Genomic DNA, 21,243 nt, shown 5'->3' on the forward strand with positions numbered 1-21,243 from the left:
TTATTGCCTTCATGAAAAGACATACTTGGAAAGATTAAAGTGCAGAGCTGCCCCCAGGGCTGAGTGCTCCAGAACCCTCATCCAGTTCATCTGCTCAGGCACCTTTAAAACTTCCCCAAATTCACCTATCAGGGTATTTACTGGTTTATTGGAGTATTTACTTTTTATTGAGTATTTCCTGTTACTGTTACTCCTGTCAGACCCATGGATGTGACTGAAGCATCACCTGCAGGGAAGGAATGGAGGCAGAGCTCCAAGAAACAGCATTTTAAACATGAACAAACTTCCCAGCACCAAAACAGCTCCCAGGAGAGAGCCTGTCCTGCCTCTGGTTCAAGTGTCTGTTCTGAGCTCCTTTCCCAGCTGGGTTTCCTCAAAAGGACATCACTGATGCTCCCATGGATGYTTTAGGAATGAATGATGCCAGGGAAGTCATTGTTCATGGACAGAATTTGCAGGATGAGGAAACACCACACGTGGCCATAGAAAGGTGATAAATCCATCACCACGTGGCCCTTGTGCTGCAGTGAGAATTCAGATTAGAGTCCCTGGAACAGAGAGGAGGGTGATTTCTGTCCCCCCGAAGAGACTAGGATTAGCTTTATCTCCTACAGAAGGTTATGAAATGATGAACTGCACTTAACAAGGTGTCTGTTACCATCCAGRGGAAACACCCAGAACCCAAATTCACCCCAGAGCCACCCCCACTGCTCTCYRCCAAYAWTTAAATACCACTAATGGTAACARTCACTAGATTTTTGTTGGAAATACRCACTGACATTGAAAAAAATCCCAGTCAAGGAGCTGTATTTTCCTCCCCAGCACTTTGTTATCCAGGAAGGGAATTAATTCTCTTTTTTCCTGACTATCCTGTAGTATTGTTAAGCATCCCAGGTGTGGCAGGGGATTGCTGCCTCGCTGTGTTTTGTTTCCCTACAAGAGAAAGGACCACAGAACATCCCCCAGGGATGGGGTGGGTGTGGAGTGAAGCTCTTTCAGCTTCCTGGAGAACAGGGACCGACATAATTGCTTGTATCTAACAAACAGTTCATTCAAAATTCATTCCTTCCATTTGTTTGGGGATGAAATAGCAGCAAGACARCAAAATATGAATCATCAATGGAAGTTTTTCTTGCAGGAAGGTGGATGATTTAATTGACCATGAAATTGAGAACTCCTGTTAAGAGTATCCTGCTTTCTGTCGTGGGAATTTAAGAAGTAGGAAAACAGGGTGCAATAGTGGCAAATCACAGCAGTATTTTTTTAATTTCGCAGAAAACAAGAGGTTTCATTGTCAGTGGCACAGATTTCCTGTCCAGAGAGAACAGCCATAGAAACCATTGTTGGCCTGGCACAGAAAACCCTTCATAAAGGAGTTTTTCAGAGCGAGCAGAATTGCAGCTCAGCTCTATCTGCCCTGTGAAGGACAGAATTGGAAGCTCTGCTCACAAACCCCAACTTCCATTCCCAGTTTTAATCCTTCAACTCACACCTTGGCCCAGCAGCTTGGAATTCCAGGGTTACTCTGTGGAARGGCAGCTCTGCTGGGAACAAACAGAACTGTACAGGGGGCAGAACTGTGAGACTTTTGGTTTTTCAGAACACCTTTAAAACTGGTCCTGCCCTTTCTACAGCTGGTATTGAACAGTATTGCTAAAARCTCCTCATGCCCAAGGACAGGAGAGACTAAAAACCTGAAAGAAAGAGCTCACTACTGATACAAAACACAAAGAGCTGTACAAGTGATTAGGGAGGAACTGATCAGCCTGAGAAAAACCTAAAACCCAAGTTAATCCCAGTATTAAAGAAAAAAAAAAAGGTGTTATTTGCCCAACACTCTGGATTTTCTGAGCTACATCTTGGACCTCCCACTGAAATGAAGGGGATTAATCACTGCACGAAGGATTCCCCACAGTCAATTACTATTTGGCATAAAATGGGAAGATCAGGTTTTTACCAGACTGAAGCATCTGTGTGAAAAYGCTCACTGAGGGATATCCAGGCTGGAATTGGAGCAGCAATGCCATGGGCAGGCACCTGCAGCATCCAACAGAACCATCGTGGAGGGAAGGAGCTCCAGGATTGAGCCCAGCCTTGGACTGATCACCAGGCTGGCAACTCAACCATGGCACCACTGCCAGGGCTGGACATTCCTGGGACACAAACACACCCCACTGACTCCAGCTGAACATCTCTGCACATCCATCCCACCAGAGCAGAGAGGGGATTCAGTGCCAACAGCTCTGGGAAAGAAGGGATTCAAATTCAGTTCAGGCCCTGCATGCACTCGAGATCACAGTTTGGAAATGGCACTTGCCAAAAAAATCCACCAGGCAGGGCTTCAAACCAGATCTGCAAAACTCACTTYTAAACACTGGAAAACGTTCCAGGATGTAATGACAGCTGTGGAATTCTGACTGGCTTGGAAAACTGGAGCAAAGTTTGGGGAAAAAATACACAACCAAGACTTAAAATAATAAGCAGAACTCAAGCATTCAGGCTTTGACAAATAAAAACTGTGACTACAATCATTAAACTCTAAAGAGTGTAAACATCCAATCCCATTGCTACTGTATTAAGAAGTTGTGTCCTGCAGCTATCAGGGTTCCCATTTCCAGCTCATTTCTTCCAACACTTATCACTGCTTCTTTGCATTAATAATTTATTGATGATAATTCAATTTTTTCAGTTAGCCTTTCAAGGTTTTTTTCCAGCTATTTTGGTCAGAAAAATGGAAGATTTAACAATCTCAAGTCAAAAAAATGAAAAACACTTCAGTTTAATGTCAGGTTTTCAAGCACAACTCAGAGAAAGCCCGTTATTCTATTTGAATCCCCAATTTTTAGTCCACCTACCTGAGTAAAAATGGGGAAAAATATAATAAACAGGCCTGGGGAGCAGGTGACGCTGAAGAATTCGCTGGATGTCACACAGCATTTGTTTTCCACTCTTGCATCCCTGCTCAAAAAGACTTTGCTACAGAGYCAGAGTTATTCTGGAGAGTCAGAAGTTAATCCTACCCGAGGCCAAGCTGCTCCAAGTGAACCCTTCCCTCAGCCAGTTCCACGATTTCCCAATCCCAATATTGGGAATCCCTCCAGCATGGGCTGCTCCACCTGGCCTGGCTCCCTTGGGCTGAGCAACACTGCAGAGCAAAAGCCTCTCCTGACTCCTGCACCTCCCGTGGGGTTTGTGTTCTGTCACTTCCCAAAAAAAGAAATCACAAACAGTCTGAGGCGTTTTTCTCTGACAGGGATGAGAGGCTGAATGAGGTATCGTCGGGCTCCGGGGATGTGTGGTTGAAATCCATTTCTTCAAGTTCAGGAGGTAAGTCTGAAAGCAGGGCCTGYGAGGGGAAGAACAYATCTAAAATATAGTATATAMCCTRTTAAGTRWGTTTTTTATGTCAAATGTGCTTTARAYACAAGAGTGAAAAAAWTAATTTCAATCATAATTTGAGCCTCTGGATAAACCCAAGGAAGGACACAACACAAAARGACAAACACCTTCTGATGTTAAACCTGCTCCAGGATTTACCTGCTGCTGTTCTTTATCATCTGATTTGATTGCAAGTATCAAACTCCGGGTAAACGTCTGCAGTTCRAAATATTTCTGTTTGTGAGTCTCCAGCTGACTCTCAATGAACCTGACTTCTTCATTCTGTGGGAAATCAGAGACTTTTGGGAATAATCACAGAATCATGGAATCCCTCAGGTTGGAAAAGCCCTCTAAGATTGAGCCCAACCATTCCCCGTGTCCCCAAGTGTCTCTTAAATCTCTCCAGGGATAGGGATGGGATAAAGCATTGGAAAAACCACACCTAAATAAACCTGGGTTAAAACTAAATGTTTTAAATTAAAATGACAACCAAAGCCCAGATCTCTTCCTAGAAGTGATCAGAGACAGCAAATAAATTCCATTATTGCAGCAAGAGGAGTGAYACAAAAACCATGGAAAAGGACTTGAGAATTCCTCAAAGCTACCAGGAATTAAAGATAACATCCTCCAGTGCAGTTGGGTTTGACATGGATCAAGTGTCAGCTCACCAAGCTCCTCAGGATCCCTGGGGTTACAGAATAAACAGAATAAACAGGAATATCACACAGTGACARAATGGTTTGGAAGSGAYCTTAAAGATCATTTAGCTCCAACCTCCACAGAATTGTTTATGGAGCAGGAAATGGATGGATATTACAAAATGAGGAARTATCAGTAATTTGTATGCTTTGGCTAAAAAGGCATTTTCCAATCTGTACTTGCAAATCACTTAATTAAAAATCAGATTGATAAACACTTCTGGTTATTCCAAGTATCTCTTCTCCTTAAAACTTCTTGGYACATAGGATCAAGATGCTAAACCTGTTGACCAGTGCAGAGCTAAAATTAATTTTCTCCAGTTATTCACCTTTGCATAGATCACTAAAATCAAACTATTTAGGTTACAAGATCAAAGGCATTGCTCATTTTTGCAGAAGGGCTCTGCTTAATAGCACCAGCTCATGAGAGAAAAATGAAAAAATATGATATTCATGCTCACACTTTCTAGACTGGCTGGAATTCAGTTTTAGTTGATAGGAAAAGCTGAGACTACATGATGCTCTAAAGGTTTGCAACAAACCWTTAAAAATGGTTGTGTTTTTGTTGTTTTTTTCACAGAAAATTAATATTTTTCCGGTGAAAGCACTGCTCACCAAACTGTTTCAGGTGATAACAGCTCTGGGAATGGGAGAGGAATATTTGGGCTGTGATTCTGAGGCTTTCAGAAAAAATCAGCTGAGTTCTTCCTGATGGAAACTTAGCAGTTGCCTGGTTTGCCCAGCCCAGGAAGAATTCAGATTTAGGCAGAAAAGTCAAGGATTAATCAGTGCTGTCAAACAACAGGCCTGGCTCTGCAGGGCACTGTCACAACAAGCCTTTCACTGYGCTGACAGGTGACATTAAGAAAAGGTCATTCCCTCTCCTGATTCATTCTCCACTGCCCTTCCCAGGAAAACACTGCTGGAAGGAGGAATTTTTGTTCTGAAGAGATGATCTGTTTATTATTTTGGTAATTGATTATTGTCAGGAGAACAGACCTGGTTTCTCAGGGAAAAAAATCAGAAATGGAGGTAAAAACTCAAGGAAATACAAAATTGTGGCAACTCCTGGGAGAACAGCAACACATACAACCCTCCCCCTGTGGCAGGAGACAGGAGCTGTCAGGATCCAACTACTTCTCCTCCCTCCCACAACCACTTCCAGGCATGTCCTGAGGAATGAATTCTCCTCAGATCCCCTCATTTCATCAGAGGATTCCAGCTGCTCAGTSCCTTCCACGCTGCAGGGAAAGCATTGCAGCATTCCAAGGAATAATTCTGGTGTAGTGGCTCCATAAATCCCTTTGTTGGGGCAAATAGGGGAAGCTGCAGCTCTGAAGAAATGGGGTTTTCCTGCCTCCATTGGGGTTGAAACATGGATAATGTGGCTGGAGGTGGGACTGGGGAATGATGTGCACATCAGGAAAACAGCAGAGGAGCTGCAGGATCCCACAGATGSTGAATTCCTTCCAGATGCACCCCCAGAACTCCCTGGGGATTTTCCTGCTGTCCCTGACACAGCCCGACCACTCACCTTGTAATCCAAAAGAGAACTCATCTGATCCACTTCAGAATTGCTGATCAGATCACTCTCTTCATCATCTAAAATTTCTATTTTCTGAAACAGAAGCAAACAGCTCATTGTGGAGATTCCAGCGGACAGAGGAGACAAACCAAAGAGGATGTGCACCCCAAAGGGGCAGGAAGGATGCAGGATGAAGAATGCAGGGAGGATGCAGGATGAAGAACAGGACTCTCTGTGCTGGCTCCTGAGCAGTTTGAGCCCTGCAGCCCCCATTAGATGGCAATCATGCACCTCAGCAGCACATCCAGCGGGATCCAGCAGAGCTGCTGCCATGGAGACTCGGGCTGTTGACACAGGAGGAGCTCCCCAGCCCAGCTTTTTGGCTTTAAGCTGCTCATTTACCCCTCTCAGCCCCTGCTCTGCGCTGCTGCTGCAAAGGAGGGTCTGGGAGTTCATCCCTCTGCACAAAGCAGCCATCACAGCAACTCCTGACTCCTCCTGGCCTAAAGAAACCAAGGACTTCTCCTCCCGCCTTCCCTGGCCACAGTGCAAGTGAAATACCCTGGGTGATCTAAAAGACACTTCCAAATGCATAAAGATTGACATTTTCACCTAATTCACAAAAATTTGGGGAGCTTTTCATACTGGGTTTCTAAAGACACCTAAAGCACAGTATTAAGGCCAAGCTTAACACTGATTAAAACTCAGAATATGTCCCAAGTTTCTTTACTATTTTTGTAAACACTTATGAGCCTGTCAATAATAAATTAAAGCAATTGAAACATTTTTTAGGGTAGTGTTTAACCCAGTGAAGGGAAGGGTCCCCAGTGATCCTATCCACATTCACGGATCATTCCTGAGGTTTTTCCTGCAGCAYGTGGTCCCTCCTGCCTGCACACCAGCAATTCCCCTGAGAATCCCTTCCAGAGGGTTCCCAGCTCTCCCTGGCAGCACCCACCAAGCTCCCAAGCCTGTGCTGAAGGCAGGGAGGATAAAGCACATTTTCTGTGCTCCAGTGTCTGACAGCCCAGCTGCACTGTCATCAGCTCAGGGGTTTGATGTCCCYGAGTTCTGCTGCTCCATCAGACCCTCAGTGACACTGTGATTCAAATATTTTTGGTTTTAGACTCAAATGAGGAAAGAACTGCCAAACATTCACACTCTCTTTCTTAGCCACATATTTTAAGATAGGAGAGGAAAGAACAAATTAGAATTTCAAATAGGAAATCTGGATCTCTAATGCAAATCCAATGTATTTTAGTCCAATTTTAAGTGCATTTTAAAAAAGTTTTGTTACAGTGCTTTCAAAACAAAGTATGAAGAAACTCTTCCCTGKTTTTGTTCCTATGATTGTATCAAATGACACAATCTGAGGTTCAGGTGGATTGGGGAGCTGAGGCTCCTGGACACCATCTCTACAAACCATTTCTACTGAAGTTTTTAAACTTTTTTCTGTTGTGTTTTAGTATTTTTAGTACAGCTTTAATGCTCAAATAGGAAGGCCTTCTAACACACCCAACTGAAGTTGTCACAAGTGAAAAAGACAGAAGCTGGAAAACAACCTCAACATTAATTAAGGAGTTATTAATGAACTGGTGGGAAAGGAAAGGTGTACATACCACATTATCAGTGGAAACTGCATTCTGGTCATCATCTTTGTGGCAAATTTCTTCATTTTGAAGAGCTTCATTTGTCTCTTCTGCAGAAATAAATTGGTTTTGTCAGATTTCATTCCAATTTTATGCTGAAAGACCACTAATGGTGTTTACCACTAAATGTCAYAGCTGCTAAATCTAACAGCAAAGTCATGGTATCAATGTCAATTCAAAAAACAGAATATCTGCCTTATTAAAAAGACATCTTGGCACAAGTATTTCAGGCCAACATCAAACCAACTGCTACCTGAAACAACAATAAAACCATCAGTTATTCTCTGTACCAAAACCTTCCCATTTTTAGGTTCAGGATGGAATATTCAATGGTGACAAAGAGTTTCRCATCAGAAGTGTGCAGAAGTAGATTTTTTTTAAATTAAAATAAATTCTGAAAAATCCAGTATTTCCCAAAATTCTGAGGTACATATCTAAATCCCACCTCCCCCTTGCAGATACTGATGTGTTTTGAACCAAAAACTGATCTTTTTTGTATGGCAAATGTTTATCCCTAGTGAATTTAAAGTGCTTTTTTATGTACAAACATTTGAAAACAGCAGATTTACTCTGATATTTTAAGCACAAGCATGAGATGATTCCATTGGCCTCAAAGGCCAATGAGAAAACACAACCCAAGGAAAGATTAGGTGACCAAAAATTGCTTTTTTCTGTCTTTCTGAGTGGTTTTTTGCTTTTGTGGTTTTTATTTTGTAATAAATTAGGACCAAAAGCTACAAGTCTCAAACATTAAAACAATTCTGAACATAATCAGTGACTGAACGTAACCCATGAGTATTGGGGGAAATATTTTCCACCAAGTTCAAAACCAGCTGAGCTGCAGCAGTGAAACCTCTTCCTTTGAACTGGAGAAATGAATAGAAATAATTGTTGAGGGAGAATAAAGGAATGAAGGTGGGATTCCTGGATGCTGTGGAAATCCTGTAGTTTCCTTAGGCTTTGACATTAATAATCCACCCCAAGTGTTCAGCCTCACCTTGTTTGATGCAAGCCTTGCTCAATAAACATGGAGTTATTCCTCACTGCAACTACAGACACTTCACTCTTCCCCTGTCACCATTTTTTTTTCAAGCAGATCTGACTTAAATCAGCTCCTTCCACACCTCAGGCAAATCGAGGACTCTGAGATTCCTCATCTCACTTGGCTTTCAATCATTTGACCCATTTCTTTATCTTTCTCTGCAGTCGAATATGACAAAGCTCTCCCAAACTCATTCCCAGCCGCTCTCCACTCCCCTGGCTCTTCCTTTTAAATTGTTCTGACAAAATGACAGGATCAAGCCTGGCACACTGAGCTGCAGCAGCAGCAGGCCCGAGGTCAGACTTTCTTTTAGTTTGGAGAGCAAAGGCTCCATTGATCTCCTGTGAGCAGAAGCACTGGGAGCAATTAGTGAGAGGGGGAAGTGCCAGGCRGCTCAGGGACAGCAGGGGCAGGGAAACATCGATCCCATGTGCTCYTGGGAGGGAAAAGGGAATTCAGCTGGAGGCACTGCTCACTCCAGATCCTGCAGTTTACTGAGGACACCCCGTGTGTGCAGTTCCAAGGCTCCTGAGCTGTCCCTGCTCCTGGCTTTGATCTGCTGGGCTGTGTTTGCCTGTCAGGGAGAGCAGCAGGAGGCCAGGGCAGCTCCGTGTTCCAGCCTGAGCTGAGGGGTTCCTGCAGCAGAACTGGGAATGCACAGCTGAGGGATTCCTGCAGGAGAACTGGGAATGCACAGATCTGCTCAGCCACAGCAGCAGCTCCACAGCCACCAGGCCTGGGATGACTCAGGAGCACAGGGATGGAGCCATGGAACCACAGCATGGGCTGGGGGAAGGAACATTTGAGCTGATCCCTGCCAAGGCACAGACACCTTCCACTATCCCAGGCTGCTCCAAGCCCCTCTAACCTGGCCCTGAACACTGCCAGGGATGGGGTATCACATGGAATGGCCATTCCAGCTGCCTGGGGAGAGCAGTCAGCAGAGAGCATGTAGTAAACCTGGCTTCCTTGGGAAATAAGGCTTTTCCAGCTGTACTGTCTGCCCAGCTCTCACYGGCACCAGCAAAAGGTGAACTTGTGACTTCATTTCAGATGAATCTGGCAGAAATGGGGCTCTGATGATCAAAGGTTTCTCCAGTTTTTGTGTTACAAACCCAGCAAAACTCAGAGACACAGATATAGAAGAAAGAGACCAAACAGTACCTTCAGCCCAGGCGGGAYGGAGCACTTGTGACTCTGTCAGACGTTTTTGAATGTGCACAAAAGAATCCAAAGCATGCACACTGCACAAAATTGAAAATATAGGCACAGTAGTAACTGCATTCCAAATACCTTGTGAGCTTCCTTCAGATAAGCAGATTGACACTTCATCATTCCTATCATTATCATCCCCCACTTCAGTAGCAGTTTCCTCTCCTGGATTAAGTGCTGATTTAGAAACAAATTCAGATTGATCAGAGAAATCAGCAGGACCTCCTCTAGGGGGTGGGACCTCAATCCCCATTAAACGATATTTCCGTCTTCGATTCCCAATCCAAGTCTTGTAAGAGAAATAAACATGAATGATATCAGAAACTATAACAAAAGCAACAGGCYCCCAACCAAGTGACATCAGCACATCTGGGCTACAGGAGTGAAGGTGCACCCAGCCATTCAGGGAAATGATTATTCCCCAATATTTGACCCTCACGAGGCTGATTCCCAAAATCCTGTGTCCCAGTTCAGTTTTCCAAAGGAAACAAGCAGGTACACAGCAAAAGGAAAAGAAGCAATAGGCATGAATGGCAGCAAGGGAAGTTCTGACTGGAATTAAGGGGRAAAAAAGATAAAATAATGCTTTACAGTGAGGCAGAGGGACAGTTTGTCCATAGGAGCCTAGGCACCTCCAGCCTTGGAGGCACTCAGTGTTTTACTGGACAACATCCTGAGAAACCTGACTTGATTCCAAAGTCAGTCCTGTCTAAATAAAGAGCAGGACTAGGTGACTTTGTAARGTCTCTCCCCACCTAAATTATTCAACAAATTTAACGTAAGATCTTTGATCCAGGTTCTCCTACTCTGCAAGTTCCATAAGGGGATGAAGCATCCAATGTCCCAAACATCCCTCCTGTTCTAGGATTTCCCAGAGCACAGAGGGAATTGGCCAAGGTGACAGACCTTGGAGGACAGAGTGGAACTTGGCAGAATTCAGCTCAGAGCAGCTCATTCTTCAGTCCCCTTTGGCTGAATTCAGGGCTTTAAGAAATGTTTGCAGTGAGTGTAGAGGGGCACAATGGGAACAGTCTGGGAGATAAAACTGGCCCAGGGAACCTGGAAACCCTGTCATGGTGGGGTGGAGATGGATACCTAAAGTTCATTYTACACCAGTAAACCTGAGTTTCAAAGGAGGAAATAAAAGGGGAAAAATGTGCATTCCAAATTCTCCAAGTGGATCTGTATACCTGCTCATTAATTTGCTTTCTCTGATGAAGAAACATCTACACCAAAAATGATTCAAGACTCAGAGTTTAACATGAGGTAATGATGAGGACTGTCTGCACCTCTTCACCTCCTAAGGCTCTCCCTTCCCTTGGATCACTCAGGCTTTCGACTTCTCATCTTGGCTCAACCCTGCTCAACACCCCTGTGCCCCAGACCCTTCCTTCCATCCAAGTCAGTTCTCCACCAGTACCCAAAAATCCTTCCCAGAGCCACGAATCAATTTTTTAACCATTCTTCTTGGGCTGGTTCTTATCCCACTTCCACACCATCTACACTCTCAGAAACAGGAGCAGCAGTTCCTGGGTTTGAAAACATGATCAGGCCATGGCAAAATGCACATTCTGTCCATGAGGTCTCTATTCCAACTGAATTTCCCAATACATTAAAATATTACAAGATTTTCTTCTTTAAAGACACACTAAACATCACTCTGGCCTTATTTCAGAAACACCTGCCCTGCTCATTTTACTAGGTTTCTGATATATAACAGGAAAAAGTTGAGTAAAAAACTTTTTGCTTATAATACCTTGATTACCAAAGAGAAAAAATAGAGAAACATTAACAGCAGTCTGAACTACTAAATACAGTTTCATGCTGTGCCAGCCTCGGAGAAAAAAAACCTTTTAAAGCTGCATTTCTAACAAGCTAAAAGATAACATGCTGAATACTATTTTTAGCAAATCATTTTTGTTGGCTGATATTTGCTTTCCCAGCTTGCTGATTTTCCTCTTTGAAGAATGCACAACAGGTATGCAGAGAACTACCTAGATCATTTTTTTTGTGTATTACCTACAGTTTGGGAAAAAAGAAAAAGAAACTGCCCCCAACAAGCAGCCCTTTGAGATCTGGGTCTCTTTTTTTCTAAGCAGTATATTGCCATTCTTTAAATTTTCCCATCATCTTGAGATGGTAATAAACAGCGCTAACAAAATTGAATTGAATCTGCTTTTTTTTAGTAAAAAAGGCACTTGGGAAAGGCAGATCTTTTTACAGACTTTTCAAAGCAGAAAATCTTTCATTCATCATACTGAGAATGTCAGAGAAGATRGACATGTTTTTATAGTGTTTCAAATTAAATGGGGAAGAGAAGGTTCCACATCCTGTGTGCTCTGCTGAACAGAGAACATCATGGAACAGCACAATGGTGAGGCCAAGAGCAGACTGCAATTCCCATGTAGGAAATCAGAGTGGGAAATCTATCCCTAAAATAGTCCTTAAAAACTTCCAGCAAGGTCTGTAAAGTGCATGGGATCATTTGTGTGCCTGTTGTGGTGCAGGTGATGCCAGAGCCTTATGGGCCATCCCARTCTCTGCCCTGAGGACACAAACACCCCAGCAGGTGGGAAGGTTTGTGCAGAACTTCTCAGTGTCACCCCACGTGTGCCAGGAAGGATGTTCCTTATTTGGGGACAAACCAAGAGAGTCACTGTGCTGTCCATGAGGTGTGCCCTGTCCAGGAGATGTTGTCAGGAGGAACAGCTTCACCTTTCAAAGTGAAACCCCTTCAGGGAGCAGCCTCACTCTCCAGAGAGAAAAGAGTGATTCTCTTCAGCCTCCAAAAGTACAATTGGGATTTTTAGCATACTGTGTACTCACAAAAACATATTTATGTTCAACCCTAAAAGCAGCTTTGGAACCCTTTGGGTGCACCAACCCAGGAGAGTTTCAGTAAGGGCTGCTAGCCCTGCTTCTGCAGCAGTATCAGGAATTTAGGAAAGAGGTGGAAGAAGAGGATGAAGACTGAAAGGAATAATCCCAATTGTCATGCCTGTCATGAGGGAAAGGGACCCCCAGAGCTGCAAGGGATGCTGTGTCTGCTCGTCTGGGATACAGGGGGAACAACTTCCCAGCCTTGGGAAGAGGGGATGGGCAATGGTTCCTGGGGGTCAGGTTACCTCCAGCACACCTGTGCCTTCCTCAGTCACACCCACAGGGACCATCAAACTGAAGGGACACAGAATTCCTGCATTACACCTCAAGACAGTCTTTTAAAGTATTTCTTTTCCTATTTTGGARTGTTTTCTATCACACAACTTTCCCTATAAGCATGAATGAGAGGTATTTTCCCTGTATCTTTAGAAAGGCCTTTTTTTTGGTAGCTTAATAGCAATATAAATAGTACCTTTCAGTCTTCTAGGATCTCCCTAAAAGATGTAACACTTTTACTTAAAATCTTACTCAAGAGAATGTCAAACAGCTCGTAGTTCTGCTTCTGCTGATGATCAATAAGACTCTTACCTGAGGGCTTTTACTAAATATAGACTCCAGAAAGAGCAGGAGAGCATTTCCCAACATGGTCATTCATTATGTAATACGTGAAATCTATTTCAAGCTTCCTCATGAAATTTTTAAAGCCTTTCATCTGTCCTATTTTTGCTCCTGCGACAAGATAAGGCAAGACTCTGGATTTCTTACCCGCACTATTTCACAGTCAACATTTAATTCTGCAGCCACAGCTTCAATTTTCTCTCTGCAGACTGAGCCCAGGCTGGTCATGCCATTGTCCCAGTATTTCTTTAGGGTAGCTACGTCTCGGTCACTAAATTGTGTGCGGTCCTGTAACTGCAAGATAAAAAAAATACTGTTAGATTGAAAAAAAATCTGCTTATCCAGAGCACTCATGCCCACAGGTCTCCCATACAGTAACACACACATTGTACTGTCTCCATGGCTCTTCTTCTAACTATCCCTTAAGAATTTTTTTTCTAAATTTCTTTTTTTAATCCAGGGCACTTCAGAGTTCCCTGGGATTTGCTCTGATGGCAGTGGCAGCGCTAACACAACTTTAAAGCACTTCAGCTTTGTTTCAACTCTCCACCTGATTTTTTTCTGTAATTTGTTTTATCTCATTCTGTAAGGCCTTACTGAAAATAACTTTTTTCCCCCTTGTGCTGTTTACTCTCTCCACCCAATTTATGCAAATTACTCCTTAAAGGCTTTTCAAGTTTCTCACCCTCCCCCCTTTAAAGTTCTTTTATCTTACTGCAAACTACAATACATGCATAATTCAAAGGATTCTGACTTCCTAAAGGGAATACTTTAATGTTTATTTGGTGAGCTTGCGTTTAAATTGGTTCCACTGTTTATCTGTGAGTTCCCAAACTCTTAGTCTACATTTATCAAAATATGTGATAGTGGATCAGTGATAAAAGGAGTAACACTGAAAAAGAATTCCTAAACATCCTAGCACTGTTTGAACTTTATCAAAAACTTTTCACCCAGAATTTTGTCCAAAATCTCCACTTTCTTTACACCAACCCATGTTTTTAACTTCTGCTATTCAGAGTACTGAAAATCAACCACGAAGTCTGCACTGGTAACTTGTAGTCCATGTACCACATTTGTCATTATTTCAGTAGCTGAACTGTGTTCATGGTTTCAATAGCTGAATTCTGATTGCTCATTTTAGGTGGAATAAAAAGAGATTTTGCARAACTAGGATAATTTGAAAATCGTGTACAGTTCCCAGTTCTAGCTTTTGTTAATCTTCAGAATATGGTAATTGTTGCAATTTTCTTCTTTTAAAAATGACTATCTCTTAAAAYGTTAGAAGCACTTGAGTCTCCTCAATGTATGAACACAAAATAGGGGCATCAAACCTCTGCCTTCTTAAAGGAATCCCAGTAAAAAGATKCACCAGGTATATTCAAATATGCTCCAGTTGGACTTGGTGACCTTAGAGGTCTTTTCCAACCATAYTGAATCCATGATTAATTAAGTCTACCAGGCACTCAGAGATTTTCTTGGCTATCATTTCACCCCTCCAGGTCTGGAATTAGAGGGGCTGTTCCCACCCTGCCCATCCCAAGCTGGTGGTACCAGGGCAGAGCAGGGCCGGTGCAGTGCCCTGGACGCCCTGGAGCTGCTCCCCTCTCACACAGCCCCGTGCAGCCTGGCAAAGAGATGCTCCCGGGCAGAATGCCCCAGGCCATGCTCATCCCAAAGGAATCCACTTGGCACACTGAAGGCTGCTCTAGGCTGGAAAAGTGCAGCTCCAGACYCRGGGAAAGCCAAACCCCCGGTGCCCRTTYGCCCGGAGCTGCCWCYGCTCTCCCTRCACGCCTGACCRGAGCTCCTCCATCTCCAWACCATGCTCAAGGAACAAAAGYACAGCAACYTCCTGGATCACTGCAGCAATAACTCCTTTTATAGCTGCTGGCAAAATACATGGGGATTTGGGAAAAGCTCTGCTCTGCGGCAGCCCAGTGCAGAGGAGAGGGCAGGCAGAGAGGAGAGACAGCAATGCTCAGACTGCATGGCAGGACAAGGCACCCTGGCCTAGCCCACATTCCTGACTGCTTGGGGCAACTTCACCTGTAAAAGACAGTGGGTGTTTTTTAAACATAAATAAATAACATTATCTGCTGGTTCTGGAGAGTTYACACCACTGCAACAGCCCGCAGTGAGCTCACAGTGCTCCCTGTGACCCACGCTCAGCACGGACACAACACACAGAATTTCCTCATAATGACTGTGCACAGCTTCAAAACCCTGCAACACCCTGGGAAAATTCACCCTCCCCAGTATGGGCTGAACTGAGAGACAYGATTCACTAAAGAGTTGACTCAATGATCCTTGGGGGRSCCTTCCAGCTCAGGATATTCTGTGAAATTCTGTGGAGCACCAGCAAATCTTCTCAGTGCTAGGGCACAGGTAAGGGAGCAACCCCGCTCAGGTTGTCTTCTCCCACCCACTTGGCTGTGTTGGCCAAATCAGAACAACATCCAAAGGAAGTCCAGCTGTTGCTGAAGGAAGCTCAAGTTTCTTCTTGCCATGTGGGTTTCCAGATATCTCAGAAATTATTCTTCTGAAAGAACTCAGAGCAAGGCCTCAGCAGCAGGAAAAGTGATCTGCAAGAGGATCGTGCCTTGGACTAAAGACAGCCAGAGCCTGACTCAAGTTCCCCAAGGGAACTTGAAGGGTGCACAGCCTGCTCAGCATTTACATACTCAATACAAGGACTTTACATGGAAAAAGCAGAATTTAGCAAAACCACCTGGCCTTCAAAAATTGTCTTCAAAAAGCAGTGTCAGATCTTTTCCATTTTAGGTGGATAGATGTTAATCCTGATGACCTACTACAAATGTCTCAATAAAAATCTTATTAGATACATCACTATTCAATGGTTTTCACCTCAGAACTGCTGTATAATTATGCTAATGCAACTTTAACTTTTCTACTTTGGAGTCTCTATTTCATTTTAGCCATTTTTTCCTCCAACACCACCACTGAGGAGCCCTTATGCTTTGCCAAGCGAGCAGCTCTGTGGGATCTCAGAGACCCCAAAGGATCATCATTTACACATCCTGCTCTCARTTGCTGCACCAGCATCATGGGATCAGTGTCACCCCTTAAGCTCTCCAGCTGTAAATGACATTTCAGCATGTCCAAATTCCATCTCCACRTTAGCTGCCTTCGTGCAACACGCTGTGCCATGAGCCTTATCWGCAATTTCTTAGGGAAATCACAAACTACCTTCAATTACAGGATCATCCTCTTGACATGGATTATACCCAAGTTTGACTCCTGCATTATAAACTGCTTAAAAATTACATAATGACTTTTGTCAGAAAAGAAAGGATGGAATTYCTACATTGAACATGGAACTAAGCTTCCATCAATTTAGATAATAACCTTCTCATGCTTAATATCATCAGAGGAAATGAGGGACCAAGAGGAAAAACTCAAGGGTCCTACAAATACCACAATATTCACAATTACAGGAAAAAATATGAGAAGGCAATATTGGAAAGCTTCRTATTTATGACAATACTTATAGATGAAGGTTAGCCAGCAATTCAGTTCTTATTTTTACTTCATTAACTCAGCTCAGAACACAATTCTCATATCCTCTCTTCAGATTCTCAGCTTGCTGATTCAAGGCTTGKTTTTATCCTTGACAGTGTTGGCTGTTGGCTGAATCCTTTACATTTCCCACTTCTGCTGCCCACAGCTGAAAGAGCAGAAGCTTTGTCCAGCACAATCCAGCCTATCAATTCCCAAGGAAAAGCAATCCCGTYCAGCAAATTGAATCAGCAGTTGCGCCGCGCGCAGGGTTAAACCCGGCTTATCCCCGACCTCCCAAGTGTAATAACAACATCCTTAGAAGAGATGACCCAGTTTATTAGAGACATTCCTGGCTCTCTGCCGAGCCCCTCGTCCCCTCACCGTGCAGCAATATCTGTGGTGCAAATCCGGTGTCTATAATTGGGAAGAATAATTGCGCCGAATAGAGGGTCCTTATCCTGCCTTTTCTTAGAGCCTGCCTTTTTAGATTGGGTTTTATGCATCAGTTGAAAATGTTTCAGCCACGTGCACAAAAGCCATACACAAATTTCAGATTATTAATCAAAGACAYGCTAAAAAACGGAAGAACCAGAGGTTCTTGCATTTATGCTGCAGCTGAGCACTGTGTGTGGTGTTTATTTCAATTGCAGTGAAATCATATTAAATCAACATTCAGTTCTGATACTGGGTGATGAAATAGGCTGAGGTAATGGTTATTTTTAGCAAACAAACCTCTCACAACAAATTTTCCGTGCCTTTGATCCCTGTCACTGCTTCTCTGTTRTATTTTGGGAGGAATGGGATGATCAGAAGCATTCAAAGCATTCAAGGTATGAACAAATCCCRGATTCTTCTGTACAAGCAAACACAGTGCCATTTTGCCTTACCTTTCCCAGTGACACTAGTGCTGAACTCTCTGAACCCTGACACTAATTAATATCTGTTTTCTTCAGAGGATTCTCAATTTATACATCCAGATCTTATTTTGTGTGTATCAACACTTATTTCTGAATCATTCCACTATGTTTCCCCTTTCTCATCTGCATCAYTTAATATCATTCCTGCTTTTCAGCTTATTATTTCTTCATTTCCCACACACAAACTCCGAAGGTCTGCATTTCCCCTTTACACCCCGAGATATTTAACCTCATTAAAGCTGTGCCAGATTACACATTCCYTCAGCCTGAGGTTTCAGCTTCAGGTTTCAGCAGTGCCACAAAGCTGCCCTCCTGTCAGTGACACCCCACCCTGCCCTAGACACTGCTGCTCACACACAGCTGCACAAACTTCAGCACAAAGGTGTTTGAAGACACCCTTAAACTCTTCCTGCTGACACACCATTAGGGCATACACTGTTAGGTTTCTGCAGCAGAAACTCTTTGCATCTTTCCCCACTGGCTAGGAAAGCTTGAAGTTTGCTCTGATGGAAGCAGAACTGATAAATATTTCAAGCACCCCAGAGTGAGAAGAGCTGTAACTGCTTCAACGCTCAGCCAAAATTACAGATATTCTGTTAATATCTGTTTCTAAATCAAACTCAGCTAAAAAGATGGGAAAAAAAGAGGTATCAATGCAATGAACAGTCTAGCAAAAAAAATTACACTCTAGATCGCAGTCATCTCACTCTGTAATTTCCAAACCAACCCTCGATCCATACAAACTGACAGCTCGCCCTTCTCGAGATTTTGAATTGACTTGTTACATAGTGAATGTTCAGCTTCAAAGTGAACTGATTTTAAGATGGTAATTATCATGATTATTACTKGATYTATTAAYGTCTTTCTCACATTGGACCAGAAARTCTGTTTTTGCAGTTGCTGTTCAGACAGGATGCATTTCTCACYTGCAGGTTCCCAGCATACAAAAGCCAAGGTGATTTGTGGCACTTCAATAAAAAGATGACCAGATTTGTCCCCGTTTGCATTCCCTGAGGATTGCTGCTGGACAAGGAGGTGCTGTTGTACCCAGCCGGCCAGGCCATGCTATGGATGGCATTACCATCCAATGCAGAAGTATCTTGAGACACAAGTGTTTCACAGAGAAACACTTTACCCAGGATTCCAAATGCCACAAAGTAGGAACAAGGACAGGGCTCCCACCCAGAGCTCCCACTGCACACCCTGACTGTCTCACTCCCACTGGCTCCCACCAATCTGACTAAASCACAGTTCTCTCCTCTCCTGGCAGAGCWGAGGAAGGTGGAAAGAACTCCCCAAGTTCCTCCTGGAATAGTTTTAGAACAAAAGGCAGAGCTGAGGTGCCCTCTGACTGCAGGCAGCTTTAATCCCTGGCGAGGTTTCTCTGTAAAGCTGCTCTGAGGTGTTTGCTCTCAGCTCACATCGGTTTTCCTGAGCCTTCCCCACCCCAGGCCAAGGAGGAACTTCCTTCAGAGTAGCACCCATGTGTCTCCCCCMCACAATCCAGCAGTGCTCCCCATGCCCAGAACAGCTGAGGGCAGGACACACCTCAGCCCCTTCACCTGCCCCAAAGGGCGCCTGAACTCCTGTGATGTAAAAATTAAAATCTAGCACGGGAACTCTCCACTCATTTCAGGTATTTCCCACCTCCAAACACATCAGACTGAGAACCCAGACACCCCAAAGTGAAGCTCAGGGCAGAYAAACCCTCTCTCTCCCCTGAAATGTCACCACAAAGGCACAGCTGACACAGAGTCACCACCTAAGTGACAAATGTTCTCCAGAGACAGGAATGCTTTTAAACCTTCCACAAACACAAAGCATTCTGCTCAGACCTCAGATGACACAGAACTGCAGCACAGTCAGTACACTCAAGACCTAAATAAAAGAACAAAAGTGAAGATATTTTCCCCCTTTTAATTCTCCTTAACTGGTATCTTCACTGCTATTTTTGAATCCTCGTTATCCTTCCACTACCCTGTGAAAAACCAAAAATCAATGCATTCATAAAGGCCAATGCACACGCACCAGGACAGAACACAGAACTCTGTCATTTCAAAAGACACTCTCATGAGTTACTGAGAGGGAGATATTTCTAGACTAATATTCATTWACAACCAGGGTTACATCATCCTACAGCAGAGCTGAGCAGACAAGAAAGAGTTTCTGCAGAACTGCACAGCTTTTATTTCTCTCTTGATACAGTTGAAGGACAGGGCAAGGGAAACAAAACATCAAGGCAGAAGATTAAAAATTCAGAGCATCTAAAAGACAATCTTCTCCATTTTAACCAAAATACAGATTAGCTTTTTTCCTGCTTGAATGGCAGTAATTGCCATAATGGCAGTTCTACAACTCTATCCATTCTATTTCTGTTCCCTCACAAAGATTCTTCAAAAGGATTTCACAGTTGAAATCAAAGTTTCTAGGAAGSAGGAGCTTTTTCTCCTTTGCTTGTCTTAAACTGCTGTGTACACACAGGTGTTTGGCTGCCAAGTCCTAAACTTGTCTCCCTAAAGAGGCTAATTCTGCACTCAAACTAAGAAAGTGCATCCACAAATCTGGAAACAGGAGTTGTTAAACCAGATTGTATTAACCAAGGGGTTTTATGCATTTTATTGATTAAAAAGACAAAAGAGTCAAGGTCTAAGGAAAAATAATTCCCTAATAACCATCCTGAATGGTCTCTCACTGCAGGAAAGACATTGAGGGGCTGGAACCAGAGAAGGGAATGGAGCTGGGAAGGGTCTGGAGCACCAGGAGAGGCTGAGGGAACTGGGGATGCTGGGGCCAACATCACCCCACTGCCAGCCCTGTGCTCCCACTGCACAGTGTGAGCTGGCCCTGGCACTCACCTGACCCCCAGCACAGCCATCAACTCTAAAAACAAACTCAGCAGCAGAATTTGTACCTGACAGGTCACACMCCTCACCTGGATTACCTTGCAACTGGATATTGGCTATGGATGGGGTGGCAAAGTACTGGAAGGGAGGGGAAAACCTCCCCTTTCAGCAGTGAAACTGTACCCAAGGACACTCCCCAGCTCTTTGGTGAGATGCTCTAAAAGGTCATTAAGTGATAGAGGGGATGAGCCTTCCAGAAAAGAGCTGCATTTTAAAAAGCCTCCTCAAGAGAATTAGCACTTAGGAAAGAAAAAGGATGGATTGAGTACAACAGGATTTGTATAAAAGTACCAGTTCCTCTGGGAGATGCTCTTATAAAGTGCTCTCTGTATAAAAAGAAATAAGTGATTGTACCAAACTGTGCAGAAATTGAAAGTGCTACAGCTGAGACCTAGATAAACTCTGAGAAAACACCATTCATGTGATGGTCCTTAGATTCCTACTTACACAGGAAACACTCCTACACTCACACTTTTTGAAGACTGCAGAGAAGAACTGAAAAAAAAATAAAGAAAGGAAAACATATTGGTTACAGCAGGAGCAAGCAAGGAAAGGCTCTTCCATTACCTAGACCCCATAGCCAGTGCAGCAGCCACTGCCAGGACACTGCCAGGACACTGCCAGCTCCATGGACTGGGGGCTTTCACGGGGTCAGTTTGGTTACCATGATTGACACTTCCCCAGCTACTTCTGACAGAGCTGGGCTGATGGAGCAGCCCCAGGAGAGTCTGGCTGTACCATCCAACCTGAGGGTGGGTTTCCACAGCAAGGAGGCAGAATTGACACCTCTTCAAAGAGAAGTGGAAATGCTCAGCAGTAACTGAACAAAAGAGTTGGGCAGAGGTTGTTTTTTTTTTTTTGTTTCTTTCAAGCAAACAAAAAGGACATGTGAATTGAATCTT

General features: G+C 43.7%; 1 protein-coding gene across 2 annotated transcripts in view; it reads right to left on the reverse strand.

The window, feature by feature from the left end:
• Positions 1-728: 728 nt before the first annotated feature.
• HDX (highly divergent homeobox) overlaps positions 729-21,243 on the reverse strand; it is a 35,787-nt gene continuing 15,272 nt past the window's right edge. For both annotated transcript variants that reach the window (XM_057376177.1, XM_057376176.1), the window contains 6 exons: positions 13,150-13,296; positions 9,586-9,793; positions 7,221-7,300; positions 5,611-5,694; positions 3,538-3,660; positions 729-3,346 (listed from right to left, as the gene is read on the reverse strand). In XM_057376177.1, the coding sequence (XP_057232160.1) occupies positions 3,221-3,346; positions 3,538-3,660; positions 5,611-5,694; positions 7,221-7,300; positions 9,586-9,793; positions 13,150-13,296 (768 nt within the window). In that variant the 3' untranslated portion in view covers positions 729-3,220. The remainder of the gene's footprint in view (positions 3,347-3,537; positions 3,661-5,610; positions 5,695-7,220; positions 7,301-9,585; positions 9,794-13,149; positions 13,297-21,243) is intronic.

The sequence above is a fragment of the Malurus melanocephalus genome, unplaced genomic scaffold, assembly GCF_030028575.1.
Source record: "Malurus melanocephalus ecotype Western Australia unplaced genomic scaffold, MMel_1.1 scaffold_272, whole genome shotgun sequence".
In the NCBI taxonomy this organism is placed as follows: domain Eukaryota; kingdom Metazoa; phylum Chordata; class Aves; order Passeriformes; family Maluridae; genus Malurus; species Malurus melanocephalus.